The sequence below is a fragment of the Myiozetetes cayanensis genome, unplaced genomic scaffold (genome assembly GCF_022539395.1).
Source record: "Myiozetetes cayanensis isolate MyiCay16 unplaced genomic scaffold, myiCay2020 scf18, whole genome shotgun sequence".
Classification (NCBI taxonomy): Eukaryota; Metazoa; Chordata; class Aves; order Passeriformes; family Tyrannidae; genus Myiozetetes; species Myiozetetes cayanensis.
This window is the reverse complement of record NW_026087389.1, coordinates 7,348,258-7,375,164: the sequence shown is the minus strand read 5'-3', so window position 1 is coordinate 7,375,164 and position 26,907 is coordinate 7,348,258. Positions and strand designations below refer to the sequence as shown.

The following is a 26,907-nucleotide window of genomic DNA, read 5'->3' as shown; positions in this document are numbered from 1 at the left end:
CTGATGCTTATTGGCAATTTTGTTTTCAGCAAAAGTCTCCAGCTCAACTTTGATACTTGCCATTTGATCTCATGGACAGGAGCACTGACTCCTGCAGCGAACAGCATCTCTGCAGCAAGGACACCTAAAATGCAGCTGCAGGAACTGGTGTTCTCACACACAGTCCACAACCACATCACCACTGCTCTGAAGCAGCGATGAGAAGTGAGAGGAGAGAAAAGGGGTGGAAAAAAAGTTTTTGATGTACATGGTATATACAAACACATGAGGGAAAAAACAGGTTTGGGTCTATGAATTCAGGTTGACAAACAACATTAATGTCTCCATCTGTGTGGAGACACAATTCCGTCCAATTCTCTATAGCTCCTGCTCATGGATACTTGAGGTGTACGGCAGAAGTTGTGGGCAGAGAGGGAAGCAGAAGGGCAAAAAAGGCAAGAAAAATAACTAACGAGATTTTTAATTATAAGTAAACAAGTTTCAGATCACTCCTTCTGCTGCAGATTCACTGTGTTGGCTCTAAACTAGTAAATTCCCACTGTAAATATTTCATATGAAAAGTTTTAAATGCCACTTTCCCTAATCCCTCCATGTTTTTAAGTTTTAAGCCACAAAAACAACAACATCAACAAAGCAGGTGGTGATATTAAAAAAAAAGGGTTGCAATTTAAACAGCAAAAATGATAGTCCTTGTTTAGCTTAGATGGTTTGTGCAAATTCCAGCTTTAATTATAAATTATAATTAGGACCTGTGATCCTAAGGCCACTGCTTTATTCTACAAATCCCGCCTCCCCCCATGCCCTTTTCTAATTATACCCAGTGCCCCCAGGGCTAGTTATGCTGCTAAAACAAATATATCAAAATGATTTTTTAACAAAGACTAATATATGAAGCAATAGCATGCATTTGTATGCAATTATAAATATACAGTATAGCTCCAGCACGATAATCTCTTTGACATAAGCCTCTATGAAATACCATGGCGGCTTCTAAATGAAAAGACATATCATCTTTTACACCTTTTATGTTTAACTTGTCTACACTTTTTTTTTTACTGGGGAAAATATTGCTTACACGTAGCAAACAGATCTTTGCACGCACTGTGAGCCCTGGCATGCAGAGCCAAGGGAAAAAAAACAATGTCAAAAACTGATGCAAATAATTTGATTTTTTAAGTAACAACTCAAATATAAAACACGTGCTGCCTTCAGCTCCCTTGCTGGTTGCCAGGTGCAGCACATATGAGCTATACAGTAAACATCGATGATTAGTGCCTTGGACGGCATGTGTCGGGATAGGCTTTCTCAGGATCCCTTGCAGGAAGACTTGCCTGCGCACAGTCCCACCGGTTGCACGGGGCAGAGCTCTGGGGATGTGGGCAGGATCACAGCTGCCTGCCTGCTGCCTCCCACGTCTCCCCCAGCAAATTGGACCTGAAAGAGCCCACCTGTCTAGACCCCCAGGAAAAAAGCGTATTCAGCAAACATTGATTTTCCCTGTCTCCCCTTTCCTTCTGGGGATTCACACGGCGCAGGAAATGTCAGTCGGGAGCCCTTTGTTCATCCCGGCGCTCCTGGGTGCTTCCCCAGTGAGATGCTGCCGAGCATGAGAGCCATTTCATCTCCCAACTCCTGCCTTCATTTCGCTCAGGCTCTCCTCCACCGCCGCAGCACCGAGCCAAGTCACGGCTCATCGCTTCTCATGTGCGATCTGCACCCCTGACGCACCGCGGCTGCACCGGATGGTTCCTGAGCCCTGCCATCCTACACCCATTGTAATGAATCACGTCAGCCGTGGAGCTGGTGATCTGCTGGTGGCTGGCAACCCACCGCCCTTCAGCACAGGCGCCGGATCCCCTCCGACAGACAGTCATAGCGTGTGCTGTGTCACCACGGACTCATCACGGGGCTGGATGGGACACGGAGCCGGCACCCAATGAAAGGGTACGGCATCACGCCCTGCCGGATCCAACCTGCCTCCCTGCAGCCAGGGCAGTGCATCTGAACGAGACGTGGACACTCAACACAAAGTTCTAGGGAAGCATACGAAGGTATCATGATAAAGGCTTCATATATTTACTGCTGAAGGGACCAAAACAATCCCGGATTTCTTTTGTTTCAACTGGCTGTGTAGAAACCTTGCCTTTACGTGAAACAGCCAGATATGCAATTAGAATACAATGGAAAAAATTACAGGTATGTCATGTGGAATTTTCAGTTCCTCAAGGTTTATGACAATTGCGTTATTTCTGCTGTAAAAACACTAATGAAATGTTACCATTAGCTAATGAAAGAGCTATTTCTTGAAAACAAGCTTGAGGTCATAAAACACAGTTTACAGAAGAAAGGGAAGTCACTAATACACCAAACCAATTAACAGAGAGACTTGTAGCTGCTTGAACCTCGGGTGAATAGTCATTGAACTTGTAACTTCTAGAAAATTATGGTGTTCAGTTGTTACTACACTGGAGGGAATTCAGTCCAGCACCCTGATTTTGATAAGCTCAATGTCTGCTAATACTTAGCATGCACACAATCAATATTTAAGTCTTATTTTTAAAAGTTTTGGATTAACAAGCACAAAAAGAATCTTTTATGGTGCCAATTTAAAGTTTAAAACCAATATTATTACATGCCTAAATCAAAAAAATGCACAAGCGAAACCAATGCCACTCCTGAAAGCCACTGCAAGGGGTAGGAATCACTGCTCAAGGTTTAGGCACTAGCTTTTGACCTGAAAAGCTGAGCTCAACCTTTGTGCTCTGCAATACCTCTCCCATGTACAGACAGGGAAGCAGCAAAGCTCCTCTAACACATCCCTACTCTGTGTGTCTGGCAGTACTGTCACAGCTTTCTGACATGAGGACAGTGAAAACATGGAAAGAGAAGGCAGGGAAAGACCTCAATGGCCATGTAAAACCTTTCGTAATTTTACCCCAAATCACAATGTCTTCTCAAAACCATTCCTGCTCTTGCCTTTGCTAGTTTTTAAGAACTGCTGATAAATTAAAGCAATAATATCAGTACTATAGTGGTGGTACCAAATGCAGAGACATCAACAAAGACACAATGTATGTTGTCGGATGACTGGATAACACTGTACCTTTCTTACTTGTCACCTGGGTAAATATATCAGAAATCACATCATCTTTCACTAATGGTAGGACTTTACAAAAGGCATCCAGTGATACCCAGTGGACAAGACTCTGTTACCAACTCACTAGTGACCGCAACGGTTAAAAAGCATCGAGTTCCTCAGTCTTAGTGAAGAGCAAGTACCTGGGGAACAGCAAACCATGTGGATATTTCTCTTGTTGATCCCTTTCTTCCTGACAACCTGACCTCACATAGTCAGGTGTCTGCAGGAGGTGAAACTTAGGACAAGTAATTTACATTTAACTCCATTTTTACTTGGAAAAAAGATGAAATTAAAACAAAAAATTAAGGGGACTGTCACGCAAACAGCAGTGATTTACAGCCTTGGTATAGAGAGATCATGTCAGGGCTCTGAATAAGCAACATGAGCCCAAAGGAGGTGGCTGGGGGAGACCAAACTCTGACACATAAAGCAACAGGGCTACAAAATGTCCCCAAAATCCCGTTTTGACCATTTCACCTGCTGCGGCCACAGGGTCAGCTCCAAGCTGGAGGTGCTTTTCCACCACCAGCCGTCCTGCCCCTGTCCCGGCTGCGGTGCGGCGGCCGTGCTGGCGAGGCGGGGGCCGGCCGGGCGAGAAGGCATCGTCCCTGCGCTGATGCCTGTCATCCTGTCAGCCTTGACCTCCAGGCTGTCCTCAGCCCCCGCACCGCAGCCTGCCTGCACTTCCCCGCTGACTGCGAGCGACTGTTGTCTCACTGCCTGACCTTATGCAAACACGATACAAACAGACAGCCCACCTCAGCTCCATCACTGTCTGCTGCTAATACAGGAGATTGATAGCCACATGAAATTATCTCCCTTCTCGACCTTCATTACTGGGTGGCGTATCCTGACTGACAGCCAACCTCGTCCTGGGGAAAGCTGAACCACCCGTTCGGGGTTTTTACTGTCTAAAAGTGAAGGAACTTTTTCTGGTAAAGAAAATCAACACTTTCTCAGTTTCAACAGAAAAAGAAGCCTTTGTTAAACAGAAAAATGTCTCGTAACCCAATCTTTCCCAGATAACTGCGCATCCCAACAACAGTGCAGTGCATGGCCGCTCCAAGATGTTCTGCTGAATGCTGTGCTGGGTCTTGGGGCAGGTGTGCCACCTTGACAAATTTCACATGGAAAGTTTTCAGCTCTGCCATGAGCTGTAGGTTTCCTGGGGAGAGCAGGGCCAGCCATAAGGCAACGAGCAATGTATGGACACAGCAGGTGGGAGGAAGGGACGTAGCTGAAGCGAACACGGCTTTACACACGTTGCAACTGCCAGGAAGGACTGCATGGATAAATACTGGCTTTCCATCGCTCTCTGCCAGCCAGCTCGCAAACGCACGACGCATGTGGCCTCAACAGCTTTCTGAAAAGGAATCGTGACTCTTCCGCTCAGATATTCAGATTTCTTATAGCAGACACAAAAGATACGGAGTCTTGTGTTCTCTCAGACCCCCTGTGGTCCCTCCCCGTGACCTTCTGAAAGCAAAAGCCAGATACTGCACCCCGCAGTCTCTGCACCAAACTGCTGGGTGCTACCCAGAGCCTGCCCTTGGTGGCAATGTGCGATGCCACAGCCTTGCAGTTCTCACACAGAGCCTCCTGAAATCCCCAGGCAACAGAGAGACAGCAGTGACCAAGAAGGAACATGAACCTTCAACCTTCTGATGTGAAGTCAACCATCAGCTAAAGACAGCTAAGTCATAGCAAGACACCTCACTGCTTTCTTGGAATATTTTAAATGGAATGTGACTATTTCAGTGACTGGAATAGCCTGTCCATGGCCGAGCTACCCCTCCGGCAGTGCCCAGCAGCTCCCAGCACAGTGCAGCAGCCACACACAGCCCTGGACAGCTTTACAACACGACACTGGGGTCTGCATATCACATGAACTTTTAAAGCATGATGTTTTCCTGAGCCCACAACTCTCCAGCCCCATGCGGAGGGAACGGCAAGTTGTCACCTTGGCCAGTACTGTGAGATACCTCCTGCCACCAACCCTGATGAAAAGGAGGCTTCAGCCCTGGCTGAGCTGGAAGCTCAGCAGAGCTACACAGAGGAGCTGTGACTGGCACCTGACCTTCTCTCTGTTTTGGGCCAGATGGGCTTTGAGTCAGGTCCTGTTCCCACACCAGCTGACAAAGGGCAATGGGGCAGCCAGTTTTGCTGCCTGGTCCCATTCCCTACATGTCATGTGAGCCAAGTCCTAAACACATGCCTAAAAAGTTCAAGGTCCTGAACCGCTATGGGACTTGGGTGCCCAAATTCCATCCAGCTCCCAGGAGAGTGTATGACCAAAACGCCAGAGCCACAGTGGGCCTCCCTGAGCCGTGGGGATGCAAACTGCCCAGTGTGCTCAGTGACCAAGGAGCCCAGTGCCCTCTGCATCACACTCCTGTGCACTGCACGCTTTTGCTTACCTTTTTGGCTCTGGATTCGGCTGGGATTTGGGCTCTTTCTTTTTTTTGGACTCCTTTTTGGAATCCTTTTTTGTCTCCGTCTCAGCAGCAGGGGCCTGAGATGCTTTGCCCCCCTCACCGTCTGCACTTGGCTGTGACCCACCAAGTAATTCTGCCATGAGTTCTCTTGGGGGAGTGATTGAAATGTGGGGGGCAAGACCAGCAGCAAAAGTGAAAGAAACAAGAAGAAAGCATGAAAAAACTCAAAATAAAACAAAAGGAAATTAAGCTGAAAGGAAACAACTGAAATCATATCACAATTGGCAAAGAAAGAACGGATGAGCAAAGGAAAGTCAGAACTAAAAAAGAAACTAACGAATCAAAAACTTGGTTTCCATGACAAGATGTGTGAAAGTAACTGCAAAAGCAAGTGGCAGCCTTGCAACGTGAAACCTGGGCAATGCATGTCGTAATTTGGGGTGGTATTTACAAGAGCATTTATGAAAACACCTAATTATTTTATACCAGCAGCATATGCAGGATACAGAGTGATAGCTCAAAGTATATAATACAACGTTTAACAGAAAAAGAAACAGAAAAAGAAGTTGAAATAGATGCTGCAGCTGTCAGGAAAATAAACAGAGAGGGGAAAAAGCACAGCTCCAGTTCCTCCCATCAAAGGTTTGCCACATTTGAGAGAAAGGAACTGGCTTCTTCTGAAACTGAAACTGCTTTGTAACAGAGCAAGATAAAATTTTCAGTTATGTCTAAGCAATTTCTGAACTGATGTCACGTGGACTTTAAATGAGACATGGGTGCCCAAGGGCTTAAAGCCCTTTTGAACACTGAAGTTTGATAGTGCTGAAAATCTCACTGCTGCAACTTCTCAGATCCTCTTTAACAACAATTAAATCAGCACAGTGAATCATTTACTTCTATTTATTCAACCTGTAACAAATATGTACTTCAACTTTATTTTGCCCAGAACTGCATCTAGCAGGTGCCTGGGCAAGAAAGTTAAAACCCTTCATTTCTGGATCCTCTATGTGCATTTTTACTGCTTACATTAAACAAGCAACGAAACAAACAAACAAACCGACTATGCCACTAGAAGTGCTGCTGCCAAACATCCACTGTGAAAACAAATTGGGGACTGTTGTGCATTATCCAAGGAAACCTATATTTGACAAAGTCATCCCTTGCTGGCAGGGTGCTGCTAGCCAAGAAGAATTCCTTACCTGTTGCCATGAACATGTGATGCACAAAAGGCAAAGCTGTAGTGAAGTAAGGTGGGGTCAATCATAGCTCCGTTTTCTGCGCGCTCTAGCAAATCTCTGAGGTAGCAGAGATGTCTGTGACAGCCTCTCACTCCATTACGTGCACAATACTCATCTAGCACAAAGACCTGGCCAGGACTAAACCAGCCCTGTTTAGAAATAAAGAGACTTGATTTTAAATATAAGTTATTAAATACAAAGGCTATCAGATTTGGAGGTGTAGTGGTCAACTGTTCTAATAAAAGAAATACAAACCTAAGGCTATGTTAAGAAAAAAGGAGAGAGGTCACTCAAACAATACAGTCTGAACATCATCACTCAAACACAGCATATACTCATTGCTACTGTTAACAAAAACATATTATGCTACCATTAAAGGGAAATCTCATTTAAATGCTGAAAAGTTAGGTCAGTTCATGAGAGTGCCTAGTAAAAAGAAGAGGAAAAAAAAAAAAAAGACACCTTTAAGAGATGACAAAGGTTTGGTTATTTAAACAGTGTGAAACAGTGATCACATCTTGGGGATGATATCGTACATCAGGTCAGGAGTAAGAAGACTGATGTGGGGGAAGAGGATGGAGGATTACACTGAACAGTGACCTCTCTTGCATCTGGCAGGTAGGAATGTCCTGCAGACGGAGAAAGGCAGCTCTGCAGTATCAGAAAGGGATGTTTCCCGTGATCCTTATTTTGGTGACACGCTCTGACATTGCCCACCTCCTCGGCACCGAAGCAAGGGGAGCTCTGCTCAAGAGCAGGGTTTCTTCACATATCCAGAAACCTCAGACTATTTCTGATGTCAGTCCTGAGGGCCTGGTGACACATGGGCTTGCAGTGTAGTGTCCAGACTCCCAAGGAGGACGCCCTTCCCTGCAAGGGGATGGCTCCAGTGAACATCCTGGGACAGACAAAGCGGAACGTGCCTCTGCCTTTGGGAACGGCGCTAATGAGAACAAGAATAATCTCGTAGATTGCTTTTCAAAATGCTGCAAAACCATCAATATTTACATGGAAATTTGGGTGCTAAACAATTGCTAAGACGCAGCTCTGGAATGCATCAAGCTGCAAAATCTTTCATCGTTTAATTGAAAAGTTCCTGCAGCGGGCGGGAGAGTAGTTGAGGCAGAGCACTGCCCCTATAGGCAACTTCTTTGCCACCCCATCTGTTACCCCAAATGCTACATCTTAGAAACAACACTGCTGTGAAAGATTAAAATATATTTTCTACCACTCAGATGACACCAAATCTTTTCTAGATGCCAAAATAGCTGCTTTGAAAAGAGTTGAAGAAATATCAATTAAGAGCTCAAAGACATAGAGAAGGATTTGCTCATCCTTATTGGGCCAACTCCAAAACAGATTGAGAAAAGAATTAAAATAATGAGGGGAAAATGATAGATATAGGGAGTAGCTACAGTGCTGGGATCACTAGAAGTGCACATTTCAAAATGAAGACACAGAACAATGCAGATGGGACGGCTCTCTGGAAGGCTATTTTTTGGGAGGGGTATATTTGCCTTCACCAGTTTTAATGGCATTTTTGTCTACTTTTTGGTTGGTGGCATTATGCTTGATTCTTGAGTTCTTTATGTTGCCTGTTTGTTATATCCTTGGATGATCTCTTCACCTTGTCTCTCTTCACATAAGTCTCTGGCTATCAGGCACAGCAAAAATACAGAAATGCTGCGATTGCTCTGCAATAGAAAGATGTCTGTGTTTGGTTATGGGGATAGAAGCGCAGCTGAAATTGTTATATTCACCTAATACATAAAAAGGACTCATTTCTCCCTACAGGGTGAAATCTTGGCTCTACTGACACTGATGGGAAGGCTGGCACTGATTTCACCAGAGTCAGGTATCAAGCCCAGAGTTTAAACTGAAAGAAGCAGAGGTTGGACCTACGGATCCAGAGCGCTCCATACTGCTCCCCTGAACTGGATGCTGGTCCTCAGGTGGAGAGAAGGGACGGAGCAAACACTCAGGGTTGCTGCCATGGTGCAAAAAGGGGAAGTGTGAGCAAAAGCTCAGAGGTTCACTGGTGAGCCTCACACCTCATAAGACCACAGGCAGCAGACTATGGGTGGAGACATCCAGAGCCAAACAGAACCAGGTAGTCTTCATCTGCAGGCAGAGGTAGGAAATAAAACACCTGCTGCTGAATGGGGCTCCAAAGGAGACTAAATGCTGCTCACCACAGCCCCAGAAAAACTCCTAAAGGCTTGAGGAAAGGTGGTATTCAGACAGATCTCCCAAATCTTCAGGCAGATCCTGGCTCTTGATGAAGATTCGCCTGGCCCAACCAGCTGACACCCAGCCAGCCTGGCAAATGCAGCTGACAGTGATGACACATGGGGCGTCTGTCCCCAGTGCAGAGAGGTGTAGCTCAACGTGGTCTTGCAGATGTCTCCAATGGAATTAGGAAACCCAGAGGGGACAATGGAGCAAGGGCACAGAGCACAGGGAGCTCCACTTGTGTTCAACAAGCTGAACTGCTCCAATACAGGAAAATGTGTCCCAGGCACCAGCAGGGAGTGCCACGGGAGCTTTGGAGCTGGAGAAAACAAGGATTGGTCAGGGCTGGTGAAATACGGACTAGCTTTCTAAGGGCAAATTTTGAGAAAAACAGAATTTTTGAGGGAAAATTTTCACATTTCATTAGCTGAATTTTGCCTTTTACCATAGGAAGTCCAAGAGAATTTAATCTTGGTGGTCTGCTTCATGGACCTCTTAATCTGACTCCTTCACATCATCTTGGCTAGGCTGGGCACTCTGAAGACTTTCCACATGTACATGTTGTGCTGTATAATGGGAATTCCATGAATGCTGGCACATCATGGTCAGTACAGCTCCAGCATGGACCTGGCTGTATGAGCTGGATGCTGGCAGTGGGCTGGGAAGTCTTGGGAAAAGCTGAAGGGCAGTCTCAGAAACAGCACACATGTCCAAGTGAAAGGGATGAAGACCCAGGTGTGTGTGGGGTTGGAACAGCTGAATGCTCTTCCCAATAGTCCAGGAAGAGCCCTGAGTGTGACTCTGCCACTAGTTTGTGGACGATAGGCAGGAGCCCTCAGCAAGCTCTGCAGAAAGTGCTCTTCCCCTTTCCCAGCTCTGAGCTCTCTGCCAGTAAACATCACTTCTGCTGTGGCTGAGATGAGTCAGCCAGGCTGTTTGTTTTCCTAGGGATGCCTGGCTCAGCCCATGAGTGGGCTCACAATTGCGTTGTTTAACCTGGTTCCACAGAAAGGAAGTGATGCTGAGTTATCCTCCGTGTCAGGGTGAGCACCGTGTCTGGATAAGTCTTCCCTGGCACCTCCAGGTCCACGTTTGAAAACAAGAAGAGGTGTGATGAGGCAAAACTCTGTGGCACCTTGCATGGAATGTCCTGTAGGGAGAATAAGAACTGCCCAGCAGCACACAGAGTGGACAGGGCAGGCTTACCACGGGCTCACAGCTCCTCCAGCCAAGTCAACGCAGTGCTATCATCAACATCCCAATGACACAGTAAGAACAGTGGGAGCTCTTTGCAGTTAAACTCAAATTTTGAGGTCAGTCTGTTTGTTTTTACACCATAATCAGGACAAAACCACGGTAAAGCAAGTAAAGAAGCATGAGAAATCCAAGCGTAGGTGAACACAGGTCGTTATTCTCTTCCGTACAACACTGCAATGGGTGATTTGAAAGAAGATCAAATTAATTGGTTAACTGGTGATGCTCCGCTCTGAAGAGGCATGAATCTTGGTGCTGAGGGGAGCTCACCTGCTCCAGCAGCTTCTATCAAGGGCCTAAACATCTCCATAACAAGCAGAAGTGCGGCTGGTGGGTTTCTTGAAGAAAAACAGTGTTAATTGTTTTCAGTGATGGCCTCACACCTCTCCACGGGTTTAACTCAACGGCCACAGCTCTCTCACCAGGCCCAAGATATTGCACAGAGACAAACCAGCAGCAAGCCAACCTCTCAGACATGCATGGATGGGGATGGTCTTCCTAGGGTCAGCCATGCGTGGGGAGCAGAAGCTGCATGCCAATGTCACTGCCTGCCAGAGCAAAGACCTCAATGGAACCGGTGAGGAACCTGCTGCAGGTCTGACAATGCTCCCACCAAGCCTACTTGTACCACTTGGGTATCTGCGGGTAAAGTGCAGCCTTCTCCCACCCCAGCCTTACCTCAGGGGATGTCCACAACAGTTCCTCCTAGCCCTGCCTCTCCTCAGGGAGGTGACAACTCACTACTGCTAATGGCATTTACTGATCCTCAGCCCCTCTAAGGAGATCGGTCCTTGTGTGCGGTGCAAGGAGTGGGGTAGTGAGAGAAGCACCATGGTGGGGGAGGATGTGGAGGGCAGGATTTGAGACCAACAGCCTCATTGCCAGCTGCTCAGCTGTGCTCCCAGGTTGCTCTTGTAACAGCAAGGCACTTGAGAGTCCCAGCTCCAAGACTGCACAGCTGGCAAAGATGAAGGCTATTGGCACAGGGTGATCCTTCTGGTGAAGGAGCCCACCACGACACCCCAGTATGGAGGGTTCTGTGCAATTCTAGGAGGGCAGCAGGTCAGGATCTGTCCCATGCCATGTTCAGGACAGGTTCTCCGTTTCAGACCCCCCCCCCCGAGAGGATTCATCCTATTGTTTTCTCAAAAGCTAAGAGCCTTTTCATCCTCCTCACTGAAAATCCTAAAAATTAATTGCTCAAGCTGTATTGTTATAGCTTATTTGCAATTTAAACCTCTACAGTACCCAAGAGCCCGCAAGCACTGCACCCAGCCAAAGGCTACAAGCTGTCCTGGAGCATCTCTGTGCCACTGTCCTACAGTGGGCTGAGAGCGGCAGCTGCTGCTCATGGGAGTGCTCAGGATGGGCACGAGACTAAGTGAGCATGGACAGACTGCAGCACCACTGCAGTTATCCACATAGTACCATCTGTTACCTGCTTGGGATCCCTGCTCATAAAGAGACATAAAGGTGGGCCACAGTTATTCCTGGTGGGACTCCACTGAAATGGGAGGTGGTATCAGACCATCATCTCTCCCCTGTTCTTTCATCCAGAAGACTCTGGAAGGCAGTGCAGGAGGCTGCGAAACACTGATCTCTACTTCACATCCCCACACTGGAGTTTGTCATTGCAGGAAGAAAACATTTTAAGCATTGCAAACAGAAATGATAAAGACAGTGCGACTGGAGAAGAACAGCAGTCAATTCACTGCAGGCAGCCTCTCAAAACAAAATACCTCTGGGCCAAATTCAAACCTGGTGTAAACAGAAGTCAATCTTCCAGCAACAGGGGGATTAGCCCCCACTCACACTAGCTTTGACTTTGCTGCTTGATGTTTATATCACTAGAGACCAAAGAATATACTTGCCAGACAAGAATAGGAATCATTAAGTCTGTGGTCCAAAGTGAGGCGCTGAACCATCTCAAAGAGTGAAGCGTGGTCAAAGTTACAGGGATTGGAAGAGATAAATTCATCCATGCCATGCTTTTGAGCTCTATCTGCATCTGTTCATTTATACATATAGAGAAAGACACCATTTAGAGAGATATAAGACATTTTAGTTGACAAATACAACAGAGAAAAATATACAGTATGAAGCATGAAAGCTAAATATCTCCTCTTCCCTCCATTGCCATTAAGTTTTCTCTTTGCAGGCTACATAGTACACTTCACCTCCCATTGTCAACTTGCATCACGTATGGACTATATTATTGCATTTAGGCAAAAGATTTTAGAATTAACATCTTGTCAACTGCTCATTACAGCGTATTTATTCTGTACTTAAAACCAGAACACAAACCCAAGAATTCACTCTGAATCTTACAATAGGCTACGAGTTAACAGAATTTTGGCTCACATAAGTAAATTAGTTCCTATTTAGATAGTTATGGTTAACTGTAATAGATTCTGCCATTCTAATGAAGTTACAGCTGTAGCATTTGTCTCTACATTTGCTATGTTTTCTAGGTATCAGACCAGTTACGTTGTTCTTTATCCAATTGCCAATGTTTGTCTTCCCCACGGCAATTTTTTTTCCTAATGGCAACTTTAAATGCTACCTCACTGAAATAAAAAGATGCTCTTTTAAGCATTGCTAAGAAGTTAAATTGATATGTAGTTTGTTGTCACAGAGGCAGTAACCCGACAGTGTGCCGGAGCTGCCAGTCATCCCGATGGAGAGACTGAATTTCCTCTGCCTGGATTACGAGCTGCCATTTTTGGGTGAATTAACAGCCTCAACGTATTCACACTTCTCTGCTTTGGGTGACGTTTACGGGCACTAACTCCTAGGGGCTAATTAATTAATCTCAACATGGTTAACTAAAAATACACCGAATTCAGCAGTTGAAATGAAGCCGCCAAACCGGCCTGGGTGCGGCCAGCCGGGACCCTGCTGGGAGCAGGTTTTGTTCTACCAGTGGCTGGGGAATTAAAGGACACCTTTCACTCGGTTTTGTCTGTGCTCAGCTTCCTACTATATGGGTTCTTGCCAAATCCTTGACAAAGAAAATAGGATTTAAATCCTTCCCCTGTTTATAGCCTCCTACGGGAACTGGGTGGCCTTGAAACAATGCGGCTGAAAGGACACAAAAATGCAGTTTTCCGCAATGGTAGTATATGGTAACTGTATTTGTTTTAAAACAAAATCCCTCTTTACCAGAAAACACCACAAAAATCCTTAATTAAAAAAAATTCAAGTAAATCAAAAGAGTTTTCAATGAGAGTGAAAACGTTCTTTTATAAATGTTTTACTATTCAATATTTAGCTGTGAAGGATGGTATGTCTTTCTAAATACCTCGCTCATGTCAGTGCTCTCAATGATCATTACTGATCATTGGAAGCAATCTTTACATTTTCTGTATAGTCTGTCATTATCTATATACAAATTATATAAATAACATCACCCACTGGAAAGCAATCAGACAAATTAAAACATGTAACATTTCAATTAGCTGCTAGCAATACTTAATTCAGCTGTAGCTGGCACTTTTCCTCACTAAAACCCTGCTGAATAAACACTGACGTTTTTCCTACAGCTGGTTAATTTTTGAGGGTCTGCTCCCCTGTTTCACTCTATGTGCTGGGACCTGCTGCCCCCCAAGGCCACCTCCCTCCCGGTCCCAAATTCCCCCCTCTGCCTCTGCCAGCAGCTCTGTGCATGAAATACAAGGACAGAAGCTGCTGATGGTGCGAGTGAGGTGGCAGCACAAGGGCTGGCTCAGGGGATGGGGACAACTTCCCTGAGGAGAGCATCACCTCCAGGGAACCTCTCCAGCAGCCCTGGGTGTGGGATGTGAAGCCCACCCAAGCCTGGGGTTTGTGGCACGGCCCAGCTCCTGTCTGTTTTGACAGCTTTCTGCCCCCTCGTCTCTGTCCCTTCCGGCCAGGATGGATTTGATTGCATTCACTCCCAAAGAGTTCGGCTGTGCTGTTTTCGATTCCATCCCTAGTGCCCGCAAAATGTTTTAACAGCTATTATCAGACTATTTTTAATGGCTTGCTGCTCTGCCCGGCTCCTCTGAGTTGACTGCAAGCTGACAAATTGGCTGGAGGCCTTCATTTGCCAGCTTCGCTCAGAGATTTTATTACTTTTCAATTAGGAGCCCTGATACACTGTCAATCCTCCTGCTCAGCCAACGAGGCTCCCAGAGCCGAGTAAATCAGCTGGAAATTTGAAGAGTCCTCTAGCCCTTTAGCTGCTGAACTTTTTTGAGCATATGTGCTAGAAAGCATGTTTGAAACGAGTATTTTTTACTCCAGAGTAATAAGCTTTTCTCCACGTTACATTCTCTGATCAAGGTGGGCACAGAGCAGATCTTTGGCTGGTGGGAACCGACCGAAGCGCTGCTGGCTGCCACCGAGCTGAGGGTCTGGCTGGGCTTTTTACAATCTCTCTGCCCAAGGCAGGGGCACAGACAGTTCCCTGCCAAGCGTGAGAACAGACACAGCGATTAAACGCCCTTCACAAGTGTCCATAATCAGGGACAATTTTACTTTCATTAATCACTTTGAAGCCACACCTTACTGAGCATCCCGTTGGGTGCCTGCTTGAAAGCCCATTTCCCCCAAAGCTCCCCACCTCAGAACAACCACATGAAAAGAGAGACATCAGAAATGGCACTGCGTGAGCTCAAGTGACCAGAAAAGCATGATCCACATGACTTCTGCTCAGTCAGTGGTTTAAAATGTGGATTTCTGCCATGGCAAGGAGGATGAGCAGCTGCAGCTCTTCCTGCATAGCCCAGCGCTGCAGCTCTTGCACGGCCAAACCATTTTGCATCGGCAGAGATGCAGGGCTGGGTTGGGTGCATGTTGCCCACCCAGGGGATACGGCTGGTGTGATGTGAACTGGAGATGCCTGTGAAGAATGGTAATACAAATGTGCATTTCTTTTAAATGGAATATCAACTTTGGGCCAGATGCTGCTCTGGGCCAAAATTCTTAAAAATAACTAGGAAAAGGTTAAGGAGGTCAATCCTACATTAAATTCATCTTCCCTTAATTATCCTAAGTAAGCACCCCATGTACATTAAAATTTTTTTTTGAATTTTGATTTTTTCCAATGGACTCACTTTTAAAAATGAAATTCAGAAATAAAAATTTCCCAAAACATTAAACTTCCAAGGCAATACATCAAAAAAAGAACAGATCTAAATATATTATTACTCCATTTCAGACACATATCTGCAATTTAAAGTAATGCCAACGTCTGCATTTGAAATAAGTTTTATGTCTAATCTACCTTCTTTCAAAATGGCTTGTACAGTTTGCATGTGATTTTAAACAAAGTACAAAATGAGAATGGCTAATATTCACACCCAAACTGTACAGCCAATTTGTAAGTACTTTAAATTAATTGTTTCAGTCAAATACGGCTGCTTTTTTGACCCTGCTCTGTTATTCTAGCTAAAAAGGAAGGAGAAGCCAAAGAAAGAAAGTTATATGATGCTCCAGTAATTTGCAATCCCTTCCCAAGGTGCCGTGCCAAGCTCGCTAGTGCTTCTTTGTTCGGGGCCCCAGCCGAAATGCTGCTGCAGGCCCACAAAAGTTATCTTACATATTTAGACAAGCTGCACACAACTGCAGCTGAAAGGTGTTCGATGGTGGTCTCGGGAGGGAGCCTGCCAGCGGAGGGACATGGGCAGCACAGGCTCCATGAACCTTTCTTTTGGAAAACTGCAGATTTTGGCTTTTTATATCCCACTTGGTCTCTACATTACTGCCTTTTTAAATACTGCCAGGTTTATTTTGTTCATTTTTATCCAGTTTTCATTTTATGCTGACTCCATTAACTAACCCCCTGTCACGCCCCCCCCTTCCTACAAGTGTTTGAAATCAGAATCTTAAAAATCTACCAGTGTCGGGAACACAAAGATCTCAACAACAACAAGAATAATGAAAACCAAAGGACTGCCCCACTGTTTGGTTCTCTGAGGGCTGTACTTCTTTTTATCTAATTGTTATTTAAAAAGGAAGAGACAAAATGGTCAAATCTTTCATTCTCTTTTTAAAATGTATTTCCCTGCCCTCTGCATTTCTCTTGCTCCAGCAATAATTTTGGCAGATTTTGCTTTGAGAGCTGTGAAGTTAATAGCGGGGGACAAGCTCCATAAAAGAATTCTTGTTATAAAAGGCTTTAGGTAGCCATTTTATTGTAAGAATTTCTTATTTCAGATTTATTTCTTTTCGATAATGAGTGACTTTGTTTTAGTACCAAAGGCAACTGAACATCCATTAAATTTTACAACACGTTTGATTATTAAAATAACCAATAAAATTCTAACAAACAAACAAAAAAATCAAACAACTGTAAATTAAAAGGTGACTTTGTATCTTACTCATCTGGAAAATGTGTGCTTGTCATATCTGCTTGACATTACAAGAATGAAGATGTGGTTTGGACAGTAACAAACAATGACACTAGTCAACCTCATCAGGAGACATGAAAAAAAGGAATGACAATGATTGATGGCAGCTATTCATTTACAGATATTTCTAGAAAGCTCCTCACTGGCCCGGCCGGGCAAAGCAGGAGAAGTTTTCCAGGCTGCGCGGGGCCGGAATGCACCACAGTGGTGGGTGACCGTGTGCCCACCGCGACCCACCGCCCGCTCCCAGGGGCAGCGGGGTCCCCTCCTGTTCTCACCACTATCTGGGAGCTCATGGACACACTTGGACTGTGACTCGCTATAGAAACACCCAGGGAGGTGCCTGAGAGCCTCATTTTGTCTGGCTGTGTGGAGCAAGAGGCTTCACTAGCAAACACTGGTGTTCTGGAGGGGAGAAACTAAACCCCTGCACCAGGAAATTGCCAGGTGGATTGTGAGTGAGCTGCTGGCAGTGCTGGCTGGTGACTTACCAAGTTCCCTCCTCGCTGTGCACTTCGACATTGTCACCTCTGAGAAGTGATGCGTGTGTGTGTGCACAGGGCTCTGCAAACCTCCTCCCCAAACCTCCTCCCTGTGTGGAGCTGTGGCCGCTGCAGCAACCTCAACTCGCCTCTCAGCTGCACAGCCAAGAGCTCTTTTTTTTTCCCTTTTCATATTATTCCGCGTTAGAAGATAGTTTTAAATTTAATTGCCTGTTTATTCCTGTGGTTTATGGCTTTTTCCCCTGCTGCAAACAAATTCTTTTCTGCTTGAGTTACAATTTTAATAAATTATTATGAATGTTCCTGTAAATCACCAGACACACCAGGCACCGAATTGCAATCTAAGTTACCTAATGCTTGGTCATTAAATGAATAAGAATTTGTAGTATGAACTTACATAATTCCTTGTGTGGCAAGTTAAAAACACAGTTTTAGAACAACTATTTCTAATATAAAACATTTTTTCACAGCATTTTTATAACTATTTAAAAATATTTTTAATTCAATGACTGCAGAAATCTGTGAATTTGTATTTCGTAAGTTAGAGTCCCAGGCTTCTTAAAGCACGTAAAAGTGATTTACAGGCTAGTTTTAAATTCATGCAAATTATGTGAGAACTGAATTAACATTTTAATTCTGCATTCCTGCAATGAAGCATCTGCAAGTTGACAATACAGAAGACACAGCAGCGTTCTCATGATATCTCTAACTATCTAAAAAAATAAAGCAATTAAAGCACAAAACTAATAATCTAATAGGATAGCAATGCATAGTAGTGCAAATACATGTAATGTTGCCAAACCCAAGTTCATTCATTCATTCACTCTTTCTTTCTTTCTTTCAAAGTGGCAAAAATTTGTATTTCATTCAAATTAAACTTTTGTGGGTTTTTTTGAGGTAAAGTCTGATTAGAATCCTCTTTGGAAATCCAAACATTTAGAAAACAAAATAAAGAAAGAAAAAAGAAAGTGTCTGCTGAGAAGGAATTCTGCCTGCTGTACCCAGGGGGATATTTGTAACACACACGCACATACTCACACATAGGAAGAAAAGAAGAAAGAAGAAACAAAAGGAGCAAGAAGGAAAAAAGGAGTCTTGTTTGATGGCCAGGAGGGATGACACCGCCTGTTCCTTCTCATAATTGCATTCAGATACTCTGGATACATATTTGCCAGCTCTCATGACCCACTGATGCTATTCCCTCCTAAGGAAAGCAGGCACTCACCAGGTATTAGAGAAGAAGCTTTTAACACCAGTAAAGGATTTGTACTGGGTGTATTTAGGACTAAACAAAGACTGAGGAGAAGCTCTCTTACAGCACAAGTTTGGGCTTTTATCTTTTTCAGAGTAGGTATTCCAGTGGGAAAAGGTAAAGTAGCATTTCCCCTGGTTTATGCTTTGACAAGCTTGGCTTTGATTGGTGACTGAGACCCATGCTAAAACATTAATTTATGATAATTTGGGGGAACAGCAGCACCCCTCCACGACAAAAGCATTTAGGTCTGAGCGTCTGAGCATCTCCAAATCCGGGGTGACCCAGAGAGCTGCCACTTGCTGCTGAAATCATCCCCTAATGAGTTTATGGGAGAGGGAACCACCAAACCTCAATGACTCAGGCTTATTTTCAAAGAGCACGCGTGGAGGGGTTTTTGGGGGTCTCCTCTGGAATCCTGCACCTTGTCTAGGTCTCTTGGGGTCTCCTGCCCTACCTTTCTATGCCCTGAGGTGTCCATGGTTAGCCCCGCACTCTGGTGCGCTGCACCAAGCTAATCATCGGCACGGAGAGAAAGGATATTGTCAGAGTGCAAAATGATCTGTTTTCAGGCAGGAAGCAGTCAACTAGATGTAAATTCCATGAAACAAAAGAAGGTATTATTTACAGTTTTATTGTGATGTTAATTAATATTTACATCTTGGAATGAAAAATAGAAATGTTAATGATTGGCTTTACTAAGAGGATCACTTGATGCCAATGTGAAAGCCAGGGAGAGAAGGCAATTATGCAAACATCACATGCATCCCAATTTCAGTATGGAAACTTACATTTCAAACCTCAATTCAGGAAAATAACATGGAAAGTTTGTACTACAAAATCTAAACATGAGAAAGATTTAAGAGAAAAAAAAAAAAAGCACATTGCATACGTCAGATAATCTAGTCTGATTATCTGAGCTGTGCTAGCTACAGGGAAGCACTTACCCTTGAGTCCAGCTAGAAGTTAGCAGGGTAAGAAGGAACAAACCAGAATAACATAAAGACTAGCAACAAGGCTCAGGAAAGCAGACAGGAGCCCTAACCTAGCAGCTAAATATTTGGGTTCAAGCAAAGAATGAAAAAGAAACTTAAAGAAAATCAAACAAACCAAAAAGAAAACCACTTATAGCTGAAAATTTCTTAAGCAGCTCAATAAACCTCACTACTTATTATGGGGGAACAAATCATCACAAATTCTCAAAACAACCAACTCTTTGTATATGGCATGATTAACAGTTATTAGGTATAAACAGACATTAAAAAATTAAATATAACCACGAGTGATACATAAAACAAGTACGGACCAATCTTTCACGTTAAAAAGAAAAGGGTTTTGGAAAAAAAAAGAACGTCGAGCACGTTTGGGAATTTTGTTTGATGCATCACTAACACAGAACAAACAAAGATTGGTGCTTTCAGACAAGTGACCACTTTTATGAAGCTTAAATATTGCCAAAAGGTGTAATATGTATTGGCAGCATTATTGACTATAATACTGTGCATGATTTCAACAGTAAACAAGAACAGTTTGGGGTTTTTTCTTTTATAATGCGAACACTGGAGAAAAAGCACAGCTTTGCGTGAATGGAGTTTTTCTTTGAAATTGTAGCAAAACAAAAAAAGCAAAACTTCTCACTCTAACAGGTATTGTTCACCCACATAAAAGGAACTGTAGAGTCATACAAAAATTAATGAATAGCAGGATCTTTTTTTTTTTTCAGTACTGAAACAGCAAAAAAAATAAACTCCACCCTGGTTCGGAGCTGTCTGTTTGCTTCCAACTCAAGTCCTGCCATTGAACTGTGGACGAGAATTTGAGTGCTGCTCGAACTTTATGTCTACTAAGTCAAAAGAGGGGGGAACCAAGTGAATTCACTATTTCTCCCAAGTTTCCCAAAGAGCAAGACATGTCCTTCCCAGGCTTCTGTGTGACAGACAGCTCCATGCCAGGTGTGGAGGGCTGGATTTTCTCTGCATGTGCATGCATGCGCATGAGCCGTCTCGGACTGCTACGACATGAAAGCTGTAACAACAGTTACTCGTCAAATGGCTTAACATTTACTTCTTTGCACATCCTCATTCACCATAGCCTCTAATAAGCACAAAAAAAAATAATAAAAATGACAGGTATAAAGATAAATGTACAAGAATAAAATGTTTTGCAAAAGTCCTTACCTTTCTGCAGGAAAAAAAAAAGAAAAAAGAAAAACCACCCCCAAACCAAAACACCCAAGCAAAAAAAACCCCAATAACAAAACAAGACCCTTTTAAAAATGCAATACTTGATATGTTTGAATTTCAGGACTGAAGGAGCTGAGATATGTATCTGTGCATGTAAGAGTCCCGATAAGCCATCATAGCATGCATGACTCACTCCTGCTTCGGATTATTTAACTGCTGCACTCAATGACTTTTGCAATGAGCATTGCCATGCACAGACATTGAAATATGAAAAATGAGCAGCCTTTGCTGTTGAGATGAAGGTGTACTATGGCATGTTGCCCTACTCCTCTTGTAGGATGTGCACAAAAACTTGTCAGAGGAATCTGGATCCAAGCAAGGAGGAGGAAGGAAGACAAAGGTCAAAACACACTAGCCCAGAGTACGCTGAGGTAGCAAGTCATCATCAAACTGATGGACTGATAAGCAGACTAGTTTCCCTCTTCCAGGCTTTGGCATAACACAACCAAGAGAGTTTCCCACTGCTTGCAGCAAAAAGGGGAGTCTGAAGCTGCCCAGCTCCTGGAAAAATAGATTGTGGGTGGAAAGAGGGTGGTGGCGTTATAAAAAGCAAAATGATCCAGATTTGGAGCTGGTATTAGCATGGGAACAAGTGAGAGAAACTGAGGTCAGATCCTGACCCCCTTGGATGCCCTAGAGGGACCAGGGAGTGAAATCTTGGCTGTTTTCACCAGAAGCGAGGATGAGGGATCTCTGCCTCCTGGCAGGCGAGTGAGATGGAAAAACAAGGTCAAACCTGTGGCATTTCTCTAGCTCTGAGCACAATCAGGCTGATCGAGTCTGCAGGACTATGAGCAGCACAAGGCTCTGCTGGACGTGCTGGGCTGTGGGTAGATGCAGAGAGGACTCCTGGGTTCAGTCACTGACTTCCCTGCTTCCTGTCAAGGACTAGGACAAGCCAGCTGCCCCTTCTCCACCCCAGGTACTCTAAGCAGAGGGGTTCAGCTCTCCCACACACACAGTGCTTGGCTGTGCACGGAGACAACACATTCAAATGTCCACAGCCCTGGGCATTCCCTTTCCTCCTCAATTTCCTGGCAGATTCTGCTACAGTTGCTACGATGTGTTTGGGAATGCAACCCTTTATCTTTGCCCACCAACATATTGGTGTGACAAAGTGAAAACTCTGTAAACATCAGGAATCCACCCAGCAGAAAAATTCTCCAGGCCTGATGTCTGCAGGGATGGGAGAAGACTGAAGGGAAAGGTGCTTCCCTAGTTTGATATTTTCTGTTCTCATCTTACTCCACAGGAATTGTGCTGGGATGAGCAGGAGTGTATCCTCTGTGCACCAACCCCACAGCTATGAGCATCCTTCAGCATCACTTGTTAGGAGAGGGAGCCACAAGCAGCATCCCTGTGCTGCTCTCCTTTGCTATGCTTTGAAGGTTTTCAGCATGAAAAAATGCAGCAGTAGAAGGACCTGTGCCTGCTATTTCTGAGAATTCTTTGATTAAACACTCTGGGCAGAGGGACATAAAATCCCTGGGATACAGTCTCAGGTCAGCACGACTCAACCAGGCTAGAGGCTAATTACAGCCAGTAAAGGTCCCACTTACAAGAGGCCAATTCCTACCTCCCATTTTGGCTTTCTGAGAGGTGCCCTTCCTTCCCAACCTCAGCTCTTTACACCTTGCGCTCCCAAAGTCAGTGACCTCACTGGGATGAAGAGGATGAGGGCTACTGGAATTGAAACACTCGCTACAGGTTTACCATGCTGCATCACACTGTGTCTCACTCACAGCAGCAGCAATGCAAGGCAGGAGGGAGGCCAAAACACGCAAGCATGTGGAGGGTACAAAAAAATTAAAAAGTATCAAGCAGAGATTTTCTGCTGTAACATTGGTCGTACAGCTGTATATCCTGCGCTATTGTTTTCTATAAATACCAGCATGAAAAAGCCAAACAAATATAAAAGATGGTCAAATGCTATTTACAAGCAAAGGGCAGAGTTTCTGAGTTCCTTGTAACAATATACTCCATAACTGCTTTACAGAGGCTATTTTAAAATGTTAAAAGCTGCTTTAATTAGGAGAATTCTCTAAGATTTACCACTTTTCCTTACCTATATTTAATGATACAATTCTAATTTTGCTGAAGCTAGCAAGAACGGCTGCATGTTACATAACAAAGGGGCTGCTGACGTGTGATTGAGACCTTCAAGAAAAATGAGTGAGGAGGCATTTGTGTGGTTTATAATCAAATTACATTTGCAAGACAAAAGAAATTGCTCTAAATTTCAAATGAAGCAAACTGGGTATAACTGCACAGGACATGCAGCATAGCTACGACTTAAAAGATGATTGCTCTAAATTCACATCTAACTGGCCTGCAAAGCAACCTGTTAAAAATACCATATGTTTTCCTACAGTTGAATATTCAACAGGAGACCTCTTTTTGTGTGTGCATTTCATACTTGCAAGATTTGCACCTGTAGTTCTGGGCACGTGATGCATTTGATAGACAGCTAATGGCGCTAATGAATCACTCTGATCTGGGTGTGCAGTTTATTGTGTGGGGGTAAGACGCGTGCCTGTGAAAAGCAAGCTGGGTCTCAGGCTCTCAGATCCCAGTCTCTCTCCTCCATCAAGTATTGCACTTTAAAATACCCATCGACAAGTTCCCCAAGGAATATCGTTTCTTGGGTTTGGTTGTGCTAAACACACGGGTTAACTGCTTCTGGATCTACTGATGTAAAAAGCAGCTTAATGATAATGAAAAAACATTTCATTTGGAAATCAGAAACATGTGCGCGAATATTGATCAGTGCAGAAAATCTTTCCATCTAAGACTTCTGCTTTCTAGGAGAACTTATTTACTTACAAAATTGAGAGATTGGGGCGTCTATCTGAGGTACATTTCCTCCTTTAGCATTTAGCTTTTGCACTTGGGTAGGCGGTACAGGTTTGTGAGACTGGCCGGTGGCTCGGTACATGGCTTGGACCCACAGGATACGGTCCTGTTCATCGTCACTAGCAAAAATCACTGTGTCTCCTTCCTTCACAGCGTTGAAGAATGTTCTGCCGCCATCCAAACCTGGCAGGAAAGGAAATGACAACTCAATTTCACAGACTTTGAGGCCAGCTAGGGGATCTCCCCAGCTCCCCACCCCACCACTGCTTGGGTGTCACCTCAGCCAGCCCCATGCTGCTCCCAGCTCAGTCCCCTCCTCTGCTCCAAACTTACCTGAAAGACAGCCCACCATCCAGAACCCCAATTACTAAAATATGTCCTGACACACTTGGATTAATTGCTTCTCTCACCTATAGCCCCATCTGTGCAGGTCCCATGTGAATTGCAGCAATTAAAAATGGGTTTTGAAGGGATGTGGTGGGAGGTTCCCCATTAGACTGAATGCATCAGTGCTTACACTGCACAGAAGGTGCTTGGATGATGTCCTTATTTCTGCCTTTGCCCTGATTTGGCACACATCTTCCTATCTCCATAACATGACAGTTAACCTGGAATAAAGATCTTGACAAACAACCTACTGTGTCTTTCTTATCTCCTCTGGGGATACCCTTATCCAGGGCACAGTGAGGAACACCACGCTCAGTGTGTTGCCCCACTGAAATCAAAGTGGTGCTCCTCCACTTGGAGAAGGGTCTCACCATTCAACAGGTACCTCCAAGTACCAGGTCTTTTTGTCCCTGCTCCTTCCACACACTGATATCCATCAGAGAGAGAATGGGGCAGGCAAAATGCTGGCTTGGTCCCATAAATATATTCTACAATAAAGACAGGCATAGCTTCTTATCTTTAATTTAGGAAATATAAACTGAAGACACAGGTTAGAATCACTACTCAATTTGAGCATTCAGTTCACAATCAAATTTCATTGGGATTTACACGTCTAATTCACTTAGGCTCCCCAGAAGAGACGAGCCTTTCTCTCCTCTGGTGCAACTCTTAGCTCAGTTCCTTGGATCTATTTATAGTAAAGTCATGCATAGCTAATGATCAGTATAAACACAAACATATTTAGAATAATGCTGATCACAGTTCAGCTGCAGGCAGGGAGAGAGAGAGAGAGAGACAGAGGGAGAAGACTCCTGTTGGGGAGCCGCACGCGTGGTGAGCCGAGCGCCCGCGGGCGCAGAGCGACCCGTCAGCCCCGTACCTGGCTGTGGGTCCGTGTAGTCCACAGTGTATCCGTCGAGCTGCAGCAGCTCTTGAGGCTCAGCTTTTTTCTCCCGGTAGCTGCACATAGCAAATGTATATTGGCTAACCTGAAGGAAATCACAAAGCTAAGATGGCACCGGGTGGTCACCACAGGGCAATCCAAAGCGCTTGCAAATGCCGCGCGCTGACAGAGTGTTTGCAGGGGCTGGGGGTGGTGGGGTAATTTTGACGGTCATTGCCCATATGAGACAGACTAAACTTTTTGCCAGGCTTCTGCAAATCCCTCTCTTTACACACCCTGCTGCGGCAGGCATCTAATTCTCCGCATCAGTACATACAGCGGTTTAATTTCCTCCAAAAGAGGAAGCTCCACGGTTTATAACCCTCTATCATTCATCCCCAGACAAGTGCAAGAGTGACACCCTGTCACAAACAATGTGAGCTAAATTGCTAGGTGCCAGTCATATTAAAGCAATCTTAAGATCCCACTGATCTCGGCAGTTGTTGTCATCGGTGCTGTAAATGGCAGCTCTCACTCCTCTGAGGTACCATCTGCATGACACGATACATTCAATGTCAAGCTCTTGACGGAAGCCGACTCAGCTGCGGGGGCTCTGCCAGGCTCCCGAATCGCCTTTAGGAGCCCATCAGGCCGCATCAAGACCCCGCGTGTACTCGGCGTGCTGCGATCTGCATGGTCGGCGAGAGGCTGGTCCAGGGAGGAGGAGAGGAGAGGATTCTCCGTGCCCCAGGCTAGGAACTCACGGGGAAATTTACTGTCAAATGATTTCAAATGACTTTGTTAAGGTTGTGTCACATTCTGGACGCCTGACGTAATTTTATTCGTCTGGACATTTTCTTGACCTCTGGAGGAAACTTTTAAACTCTGGTGGGTGGCAGTGAGTTGTGTTCGTCATTTTTTGGAAGTTGGGAGACATCCTGAAAGATGGGAGCATGGCTGGGCTGGGGGGTTTTGCCCTCAGACTCCAGCCAAATCTCTCAGCTACAAAGACACATGCAGCACTTATTTTGGTGACATCTATCACTAATAAAATGGCATTTATCTAAGTCGGGAGACCCATCTATTGGCACAGAGTCTGCCAGCCGCCGCTCGGTTTATTGCTGCCCTCTATGGGTTTCTGCTCACTGCCAGCCTGCTCCAGCAGCCCTGCCTGCACCGTGCCTTCCTCCAGGAACAGCTCCAAGAGCCACCTAAGAATAAACCCTATCATTAACACATTTGTGGGAGTAAGACTAAAAGTGATGCTTTAAGCATCTTGCATCCTCCTTAAAACTACCAGCACTGATGAAAGATTGACAAGTAACAGACCAATAGCAGGAGCACACCAGTGCATATTCCATGCTCTGAACTTTGCATGCCTACCATCGTACCGGCAACACAAAAATTAAAAAGATTAACACGAAGAAATCTAAAAATAACCCAGTGCCCCACAGCACAACATTCAGACTCCTGCAGTGTTCATTCACTTGTACTTGCAGTATACTGCTGCCATCTCCTGGAGAAACTTTGGAATGTACTTTATTAATGGGAAACTCCTGGAGATCTCATCTGAAAGGTAAAGATTTGATTTCCCTGCATTAGACAGCCTGAACTTCAGAGACTGCATGATAAATTCAATTCCTGAAATAAGTAAGTGCTAATCTATGCTGATGTTGATTAAACACATTATTACCAGTAATGGTTTTTTGCTTCTCCTCTATGCTCTACAGCAACAGGTAAAATTCATTCAGTAGTTCAGCTGCCGCTTCTCTGACCCTCAACATGAGGTCTGAATTTCAGGCTCTTCTTCATATAAAAGTGCTTTTGGACCACTCCTATTTGGACCCAGAAAATACTCTTCATCCCTATCAAATAGCCAACCATACCAACACAGCAGTAACGTCTCAGAGCTTGTACTTCTCACGTTAAAGGTTATAAAAGACAGATGTAGACCGTAGGCTCTGGTGGAGCCATTCTGGGACAGAGGTTTGTCCTGTTAGCATGCACATGATTTCCTTGAAAGAAGCTGCTCTACACTGTTAGCAGAAGAGACCTCTAAAACAAACCTACAGGTTGGTCTATAATGTGTGGTGAGCCAGGGCTCACCTGGATTC

General features: G+C 44.7%; 1 protein-coding gene across 13 annotated transcripts in view; it reads right to left on the bottom strand.

Annotated features, from left to right (window-relative positions):
- The window catches only part of CADPS (calcium dependent secretion activator), a 210,988-nt gene that overhangs the window by 74,374 nt on the left and 109,707 nt on the right, over positions 1-26,907 (bottom strand). For all 13 annotated transcript variants that reach the window (XM_050312882.1, XM_050312885.1, XM_050312874.1 and 10 more), the window contains exons 10-13: positions 24,791-24,899; positions 23,494-23,706; positions 12,170-12,306; positions 6,774-6,961 (exon numbers count right to left, since the gene is read on the bottom strand). In XM_050312882.1, coding sequence (XP_050168839.1) covers positions 6,774-6,961; positions 12,170-12,306; positions 23,494-23,706; positions 24,791-24,899 — 647 coding nt within the window. The remainder of the gene's footprint in view (positions 1-6,773; positions 6,962-12,169; positions 12,307-23,493; positions 23,707-24,790; positions 24,900-26,907) is intronic.